General features: G+C 60.6%; 1 protein-coding gene across 1 annotated transcript; it reads right to left on the bottom strand.

Moving 5' to 3' along the window:
• Window positions 1-5,930: 5,930 nt before the first annotated feature.
• Window positions 5,931-7,926, bottom strand: TCF23 (transcription factor 23). Its single transcript, XM_050951535.1, is given in 4 exon segments — window positions 5,931-6,077; window positions 6,645-6,923; window positions 7,629-7,901; window positions 7,903-7,926. Coding segments are annotated over 4 exon segments (723 nt in total).
• Window positions 7,927-9,827: the final 1,901 nt, after the last annotated feature.

Raw genomic sequence — 9,827 nt, 5'->3', positions numbered from 1 at the left:
GTCACCAGAGCCTAATGAAATACATCCCAGAATACTCAAGGAGCTGACTGAGGAGATATCGCAGCCATTAGTGATGATCTCTGAGAAGTCATGGAAGATGGGAGAGATTCCATAAGACTGGAAAAGGGCAAATCTAGTGCCCATCTATGAAAAAGGAAATTAGGACAACTCAGGGAATTACAGAGCAGTTGGCTTAACTTCTGTACCTGGAAAAATAATGGAGCAAATAATTAAGCAATTGATTTGCAAACACCTAGAAGATAATAAGTAACAGTCAGCATGGATTTGTCAAACCAACCTGAGAGCTTTAGAATACAGGACACCAGGGTTGGAAGGGACCTGAGCAGATACCTAGTCCAACCCCCTGCTCAAAGCAGGGCCAATCACCAGACAGATTTTTGCCCCAGATCCCTAAGTGGCCCCCTCAAGGATTGAACTCACAACCCTGAGTTTAGCAGGCCAATGCACAAACCACTGAGCTATCCCAGCTCCCTTCTTTGAGAGTGTAACAAGCCTTGTGGATGGGGGGAAGCAGTAGATGTGGTACACCTTGACTTTAGTAAGGCTTTTGATACTGTCTCGCATGACCTGCTCATACACAAACTGGGGAAATGCAACCTAGATGGAGCTACTGTAAGGTGGATGCAAAACTGGTTGGAAAATCGTTCCCAGAGAGGAGTTATCAGTGGTTCACAGGCTGGAAGGACATAATGAGTGGGGTCCTGCAGGGATCAGTTCTGAGTCTGGTTCTGTTCAATATCTTCATCGATGATTTAGAGAATGGCATACAGAGCACACTTATAAAGTTTGCAGACGATACCAAGCTGGGATCTGGACAAACTGGAGAAATGGTCTGAAGTAAATAGGATGAAATTCGATCAGGAGAAATGCAAAGTGCTCCACTCAGGAAGGAACAATCAGTTGCACACATACAAGCTGGGCAATGACTGCCTAGGAAGGATACTGCTGAAAGGGATCTGGGGGTCATAGTGGATCACAAGCTAAATATGGGTCAACAGTGGAACGCTGTTGCAGAAAAAGTGAACATCACTCTGGGCTGTATTAACAGGAGTGTTGTAAGCAAGACACAAGCAGTAATTCTTCCACTCTGCTCCATGCTGATAACGGCCTCAGCTGGAGTATTGTGTCCAGTTCTGGGTGCCACATTTCAGGAAAGATGTGGACAAACTGAAGAGACTCCAGAGAAGAGCAACAAAAATGATTATGCATCTGACGAAGTGGGTATTCACCCACGAAAGCTCATGCTCCCATACGTCTGTTAGTCTATAAGGTGCCACAGGACTTTTAGCTGCTTTTAAAAATGATTAAAGGTCTAGAAAACGTTACCTGTGAGGGAAGATTGAAAAAATGGGGTTTGTTTAGTTTGGAGAAGAGAAGACTGAGAGGGGACATGATCACAATTTTCAAATACATAAAAGTCTATTACAAGGAGGAGGGAGAAGAATTGTTCTTAGCCTCTGATGACAGGACAAGAAGGAATGGGCTTAAATTGCAGCAAGGGAGGTTGGACAAAAAATTCCAACTGTCAGTGGTTAAACACTGGAATAAATTGCCAAGGGAGGCTGTGAAATCTCCACTGGAGATTTTTAAGAACAAGTTGGAGAAACACCTGTCAGGGATGGGCTAGTTTCTCAAATGTTGCCACCATGGCTATGTAAGGCCACCAGGGGCTTTTCTTGTGGTCATAGCCTCCTGGGTGGTGATGGGGGGGGAGCAGTGGCCCCTCCCCAAGAGCCTGCAGTAGGGGTTGGACCCTGACAAACACTGGAGGAGCAGGCTGCCACTGAGTCCCTCACCTTCCTGGAGTTGGGGGTCAGACTCCCCCCGCCCACAAGCACAGGGCATCGTGCTCCATCACCTTGGCATGGGGCATCGGGCTGCATCCCCCAGTCTCACTACCTCCCCATCGGCCTCCCTACCTGCCTCCCCATTGCGGGCTTCGTTTGTCCCCAGCTTACTGGGGCTGAGCAAATCTGCTGGGGAAAGGGAGATTTCTATGTTTGTTACTATCACTTTTCACAGCAGACTTAGTAGCTAGCTGGGGGGCTGTGCAAGGTGCTATTAACATACAGCACAAGTATCACTTTCCACAGCAGCAGGGTTACTAGCCAGCAAATCTAAACCAAAAAAAAAAAAAAAAAAAAAAAAGACAAGCGTGTGCGAAGCACCTTATTTGTGTCTCTTCTGTTTAGCTCCAGTAAAGAGCAGAGACACTTGTACGCTGTTTTTAATACCAAGTCAGCACAAAAGCCCCATCTAAAGCAATGACCGGGATTTGGACAAGTGGCTGCACGTTGGTTTGTTTCTCCAAAAGTTCATTCCTTTAGGTACAATTGTCAGAGCAGCAGCAGCAAGGGTTGGTGGCGGCACTCTGAGGCCACCAAAACATTTGTGGTGAGATCCCCTGAGCTAATCCTTAGTCCAGCGCTGAGTGCAGGGGACTCGGGGGCTCTCGAGGTCCCTCCAGCCCAGTGAGTCTGTGACATGGAAGGGCCGCGCCTGCTTCTGGTGCTGCCCTGGGGTGGGGTGAGTGCCAGGCTCTGCCCTGCCCCGCCTGCTGTGCAAGGCACACAATGGGAATTTGCCCCCCAGCTCTTCTGTGGGTCGATGTCAGCACTCCCCTCCCATGCGTGCAGAGCCAGCACAACAGGGCCAAGCCAACCCCGCACCCCCAGCCTGCAAGACCCCCCCACTTCCAGCAGGTCCATGCTGAGCACTCCTCAGGCTCTCCCTGTGGGGCGGGGGCTCCCCTAAATCCAGCGGCTGCCCCAGCTGGTGCCAGGCCCCCTCTGAGGGGCAGCTGGGCGTTCCCCCCTGCTCCGCCCAGCCTTTCTCTCTGCCTTGCCTTGGAGCCGTTCTGTTCCCCCCAGCAGCAGGGACCCCAGCCGTGCTCCAGCCCCGCTTCACTGCTCTGGAACAGCCAGGCTGCAAATACACTGGGGGCTTTTATCTGTTGGGCAGGAAGAGGCCCCCTCCCCCCACCTCCAGCTGTTCTCCCCCCCACCCTGTACGGGGCTTGCTGGGGTTCCATTCAGGGGCTCACGTGTGCAGTGGGGAGCAGAGCCCTTGCAGGGCAGGAGCCGGGGGTGCCTGTGGCTGGGGGTGACGGGCCCTGGGGATGAGCCAGGGAACACCCCCCCACCCTGGGGCAGCACATGGGCACAGCTGTGCGAGGGGGGGCAGGTAGGGTTACCACCTTTGAGCTGCAAAAAACCCCAGCCCCAGCAGGAACCCCTGCCCCTCTGGCAGCAGCCACGCCCAGCACCTAGCGAGGTAAGCCAGCTCCACTCGACTGAGCACGTTGCACAGCACCTCACACGTGTGACTCGCGTGGCGGGGGGCAGCCAGGCGCTGTCTGTCCCACACTCGGCGCTGGCATCGCCTGCCCTGTGGCCGCTCGCCAAACCCAGACGCTGCACACTGGCCAGCCCAGCACACGGGGACACACGATGCTGCAGACTGGTGGTTTTCAGCTGTTTTGTATTGACACAGGAAGGCTCTGAGTGCACCTAACCCCCCTAGACATCAAATACCCAAACCTCGCTGCCCCACACCTGGCCGGGGGGGGAGGGCTCACAACCCCTGTTGAGAACCCTGCTGAAGCTCCAATCCCTGTCCCCCCAATACTCTGCAGCATTGAGCTCCCCTCCCCCCCTTGGCCCTGTCTCCCCATCCATCCGTTCGCCCAGCCCAGGGAAGGGGAGACCGGCTGCCTGGGGCAGCTGCATCCAGCCATCTCCAGTGAGGGGCCCCACGGCCCTGCTCCCTGTGGCTCCTTGCTGAAATCCAGGGGCCCGCAGGGCCGGCTGCCAGGTCCAGCTGTGCAGGGAAGGACCCCCCTCCCCGGCAGAGCAGCTGAGCGGAGGAGAAGGAGGCCTCGTTAGTGAGCGGGATGCTGTCCAGGTGCCGGACGGATTTACAGCCCTGGCCTTGGCCCTGGCCTCTTTCCCATGGAGCTGGGTCGCTGGTTCCTCTCACGGCCCGGCAGCCTCTCCAGAGCCTCCCACCCGCAGCACCAGGCGCCGGCTGCCTGGCCCAGCTCCCCCCCAAGCTGTGCATTGTCCCAGCCCCCTGGGGGCAGGGAGCGCCTGGGGCACAGAGCCCAGGCCCTAGGTTGCACAAGGAAGGAGGTGGTGAATAATCCAGAGCCCTCGTGTGCAGTGTGGGGCCCTCCCCTGCCAAGGAGAGCGCAGAGCGGGGGGGTCAGCAGAGGGCAACACAGGCTGGAAAACCTCTGCTGTGCACAGACAGACAACTGGGCTCGTTGCCTTCTAGGGGGACAGAGAAGGGATGTGCTACAAGGCTCTAAAACCAGGACACTCAGAGAAGGCAGATTCTGCTTTCCTGGCCCCACAGGCCAAGCCGAAGGGACCGTCAAGGACGTTCAAAGGGGGAAATTCAGAGCAGATACAAGGACAGATTGGTTCCATGCTGCGTAATCAGCCTGTAGAACTCGCTGCCCCGGGAAGTTTTTGAGGCAAGCATCTGGCCAGTTCCAAGAGGGGCTGCCCGTGGCTCCCCAGCCCCGGTATAAGTAACAGTCACGGGTTGGAAGGCAGGGGTGCTGCACTATGGTGACGGTTTAAGAGCCGATTCTTCCGAGCGCTGGGAAATCCCCATGTAGTCAGCTTGGCCGGAGAATTGCTGCGCTCATGGGGCTCTGCTGGGGCTGAGAGACACTAGGCAGCATTTAATGATGGCTGTTGCCAACAGTGGCAGCCCAGACCGTGCCCAGACCGCATGGGACGGGTACAGACATGGAAAGGCTGTAGCTCTGTTTTGCCCTGGTTCAAATGTCAATCCTGCTTGGCCCCCCGCAATCACTGTGCACGGACAGGAGGAGGATCAGTGGCGCAGGGGGGGTGCTCAAGGGGCTCCCCCATAAGGCACTCACTATAACAGCCAAATGGCTCGAAGGTCCCCGTGTCCGGGGCACTGGCTTGAGACTGGCACGTGGCGCTGGGCAGCGTTGGGGACCCCCCAGTGCTCTCCAAGCCACGAGCACAGGGAGTGTCCCAGACACCCGTCTGCGCTGCAGGCGAAGGTCGGGCTCACAAGGCCACTGAGACGGGTCCGAGGCTCCGTGCATCCCAGGCTGGGGTGGGCACATGGCAGGGTCAGTGCTCAGCCTGAACTTAGCCTTAAGGGCACTTCGGGGCAGCGAATTAAACCCCAGCTTCAGGCCTCGAGCAGCTCCTGCTTAGAGACCGGGGGAGGCCTTCATGGGGTGGATTAGCTGCAGCTGCCACTGCAGGGTTCTGGGACCCCCCCTGCAGCGCCTGGCACTGGCCACCATGAGAGCCAGGACTGTGGGCGAGGTTGCTTCCGGCTCGGATCCCATCTCCATACGCTCTGGTGACCCGGCCAAGGCTACCGACTGCGTCAGCAAGAACAGAACCCAGGAGTCCTGATGCCCAGGACCGGACTGCGCTGCCCGTCAAACCCAGATTGCACAAGGTGGGGTCAGGGACCTCAGCAAGGGCTGGGCAGGGCACACTGTGATGTAGCTCCCACCTGGTCTCTGGCCTGTGCCCAGCCAGGCTTCCTCCTCCCTCATCTCTTCCCTTCTCTTCCTCTCGGCCTGGGAGCCTGGCTTCGCCCTGCAGGGAGGGGATCAGTCCATCTCCTGCGGTCCCTCGCTGGCCAGGCCGGGCAATGGGATGCTGCAGCGTGGCACTAGCAGGGCTTTCACGGGGACAGCAGAGACCCCTAGGAGAGCTGGAACCAGTGGGAGAAGGCGGTGCCAGCCGGGGCAGCCAGGCCCGGTGCACATGGCTGCTGGTGCCAGCGGTCTGGGAGATCAGAGACGAGGCCAGTCCCGTGGGGCGCAGGCAGCCGGCTGGGCCAGTCCAGGGCTTGGCTCCATGCAGGGGGCCGCCCCGGAGCACTGGGCTGCAGGCTGGGAGGTGTCACAGGGCTGCCCCACCAGCCTCCGGGCTGCCCCCCTCACAGCCCCTCCTCATCCTGCTGCTGGGGACTGCGGGGGCAGCTGCAGGCATGTCAGCAACGTCCGCGCCCCAGGCTCCAGCGTAGAGACGGGACCGCATGGGCCATTTCTGCAAGACACGGGGGGGGGGAGGAGGGGGCTCAGCACTGGGGCCACGCGCCTGGCTGGAAGCAGAGCCAGGGGCTGCGGCTGCCTGGAAGCCCCAGGAGAGAGACAGACAAGCAGGGGTGGGGGAGGGCAACTACTCCTGGCCAAATCCATGGGGCCTCCTGGCTCTGCATATCCAGGAGGAGGGGGTCATTCGTGCCCCCAATTGCCTCACAGGCCCTGGCCAGACCCCCCTTCCCCTGGCACTTCCCTCATACCAGCTCCCACCACCCCTCCAGCCCCAATACCCTACTGCATCCTGCAGAGTTGCGCCCAGAAAGGGCTTTTCCTGCAGCTCCCCGGTGCATCTCTGGGCGGGGGACGTCCCCACGGGACCTGGGGGATGGGACAGCTCTGTCGTGAGCAGAGCCGGAGCTGTCTGCCCCCCTCGGCCTCATGGTACCACTCAAACCAAGGCGATGCCCTGGGCCCACCGCCCTTCCAAGGGGCACAGCAGGCACGGCCCTGTGCTGAGGTGAGCCAGGGACCCTGGGCAGCCCAGGGCATGCTGGGCAGCCCGGCCTGTTACCTTCATGGGGTGCAGCAAGCTGGGCGCCCTCGCCAGTGGGGCTGCCTCGGGGGGCGGCTGGCCCTGGTGCAAGGTGTGGGTCAGGTGGGCGATGTAGCTGGTGGCCAGGACCAGCACGTCCAGCTTGGAGAGCTTGGTGTCCGGCGGGACCGAGGGCAGCGCAGCCTGGAGCGCCAGGAAGGCCTGGCGCAGGGTCCGCACGCGGCTGCGCTCCCGGGCTGCGTTCTCAGGACACAGCTTCCCCGTGCTCCCTCTGGGCAGAGCACAGCTGGCATGGCCCTGGGGAGAGAGACAGCGCTGAGCCCGGATGCGGCCGAAACAGCCCCGACGTTACTTGCCCAGCCCCCAGCCCAAGGAGTGCGGGGACCACGTCTGCCCACAGAGCCTGGAGAGCCCTCTGGACGCTCCACGGTCCCTCCTGGGGTCCGGACACCCCTCTGGACACCCAACGGTCACTCCTGGGGTCAGGACACCCCTCTGGACAGCCCACGGTCCCTTCTGGGGCCCAGATATCCTGCCTGATGCCCCATGGTCATTCCTGGGGCCTGGAGACCCCTCTGGATGCCCCACGGTCCCTCCTGAGGTCTGGACACTCCTCTGGACACCCCATGGTCCCTCTTGGGGTCTGGATACCCTGCCTGATGCCCCATGGTCACTCCTGGGGCCTGGAGACCTCTCTGGATGCTCCACAGTCCCTCCGGCTGGGAGGGGCTGGGGCTGCAGGAGCCAGGAATCCCCCCACAACCAGCGCCCTGCCCCGCTCCCCACAGCGCCCCCTGCTGGAAGGGGCTGGGGCTGCAGGAACTGGGAGCCCCCCACAACCAGCGCCCTGCCCCGCTCCCCACAGCGCCCCCTGCTGGAAGGGGCTGGGGCTGCAGGAACTGGGAGCCCCCCACAACCAGTGCCCTGCCCCGCTCCCTACAGCGCCCCCTGCTAGGCATGCTGGGTGCTTCTTCCAGCTCGCACACTCCCTCTGGTCCTTACCCTGCCTGCAGCTGCGAGGGGCCCCATCGCGCTGTGGCTGTCGCTGGGCGCGTTGCTGGCTCCCTGGCTGCTGCTCATCTCTCGCTGGCTTGCTCTCCTCCAGCCCGGGGGAAGCCTTGGTGTGCCTGGGCTGCCTCTCATCTTCCCGCCAGCCGGGGCAGAGGCTGGCCTGGGGCTGCACGTCTCCAGCCCCTGGCCAGCCATTCGCTTCCCTTCCGCCCCTGCAAAGGTGCTCTCGGCCATGCCCAGCACAGCAGTGCTGCTAGTCCCTGGGCCAGCCTGGGCAGTCCGCTCCCATCGGCAGGTCTGGGAGGCTGCGCTGCCCAGACGTCTCCCTTGGTCAAGGCGGGAGGGTCTTGGGGCTAACTGGGAGGTGCTGCGTGCCTGGTGCCCTGCCTGCGGGGAGCTGCTGGGAGTACCCCACAGCGCTCGTTCCTTATCTGCCTCCTGGGACGTGTAAGGAGAGACGCTGAGGCTCGCTCCTACTCAGAGCAGTATCCGGGCGAGCATCCCACGCTCCCCAGCCGCCCCCTCCTTGGCACTTTGCACGGGAGGAGAACGAGCGGTCCCAGCCGGAGCCTCCCTCCAGTTCTCCCAGGGCCTGGGCTGGGCTGGGCTGGGCAGCTCGGCTCTCCCCAGGGCAAGGGCACTGCCCAGTGCCACGCTCCCTGCCTGTGCCTGGGCGTGCCGGGGAGAAGCAGGTCCCATGCCAGTGCCCTGCCTCATGGGAGCTGCAGGTGGGATGCTGAGCCTGGGCTCAGGGTCTAGTGCTTGGCACTGCCATGTGGGAGCCTAGGACTCCATGCCCCGTCCTGGCCTCCCGCTCCCATGCTGCGCACGCCCAGCTCAGCCCCTCTCCCTCTCGGTGCCTGCCTGGAGCTCAGCAGTGAGGATGCTGGAGCTGGGGATGATGGAGCCGGGCTGCATGCTCCAGGGCCACCCGCAGCCAGGTCTGTTCGCCACTGACCCTCCTGCTGGGCGACGAGTGGTCACAGTCCCCTGCACACAAGACAGGACCCACCTGAGACCAGCCCCATCTCGAGGTGCAATGTCCTCCCCCCAGGGACTCCCCACTGTGCCCCTTCCTTGCCTCCTGTGCTCCCTGGAGTTCAGCGTGGGCCTTGCTCCTCCTGCGGGGCCTGGTGCCCCCTGTTCTGCTCCAGCACAGAGCTGGGGAAAACCAACCCTGGGAGCATGAGACGGGCAAACTCTCACCCCAGCACAGCCCCAGGGGAGGGGTCTGGAGCCCCCAGGCCTTGAGGCAGATGGAGACAGGCTGCCGGCGGAGCTGGGTGGCCAAGGGGGGGCGAGGCCGTGATGGAGCCAAGCACCCCAGAGCTCCATGTGGTCCAGGGCGCCTGGAGGTGCAGGAGGAGGAGGAAGGAGCATCTGGAGGAGGGGTCCAGTGGCCGAGCGGCTCCGCTGGGCACCAACAAATGAATCCAGGGCACAAGGGGGGGGGGCAGTGTCCTGGATCCTTGGCTGCGGCTGAGAAGAGCCCAGCCGGGGCTGTGAGCAGGGGCCCATGGGGGCAGAGCTGCTGACAATGGCAGTGACGGGGTCGGGGGGCAGAGGGAGCACTGGATCGAAGGCACCTGCCCTGCAGCCAGGCGTCTCCTGGGGCTCCTAGGGCTGGGCTGGGACCGGTGGCAGTTCCCAGCGCTTTGCGCCCAGGTCTGCACAGGCCTGTCTGGGCAAAGCCAGGGCCAGGGCAAGCGTCCTCTGCGGGCAACACTGGGCTCCTGCTGGTGCACGTCACTGCGGGGGTAAGGCCTTCTGGGGGATGGCGGGGGGGCCCCATAGGGGATGTCCTGAGAGGTTCCAGAGGACTGGAAGGGGGAAAATATAGTGCCCATCTATAAAAAGGGGAATAAAAACAACCCAGGAAACTACAGACCAGTTAGTTTAACTTCTGTGCCAGGGAAGATAATGGAGCAGATAATTAAAGAAATCATCTGCAAACACTTGGAAGGTGGTAAAGTGATAGGGAATAGCCAGCATGGATTTGTAAAGAACAAATCGTGTCAAACTAATCTGATAGCTTTCTTTGATAGGATAACGAGCCTTGTGGATAAGGGAGAAGGGTGGATGTGATATATCTAGACTTTAGTAAGGCATTTGATATGGTCTCGCATGATATTCTTATAGATAAACTAGGAAAGTACAATTTAGATGGGGCTACTATAAGGTGGGTGCATA

Source organism: Gopherus flavomarginatus, chromosome 4, assembly GCF_025201925.1.
Source record: "Gopherus flavomarginatus isolate rGopFla2 chromosome 4, rGopFla2.mat.asm, whole genome shotgun sequence".
NCBI classification, from domain to species: domain Eukaryota; kingdom Metazoa; phylum Chordata; order Testudines; family Testudinidae; genus Gopherus; species Gopherus flavomarginatus.
This window is presented reverse-complemented; position numbering and strand designations above follow the sequence as displayed.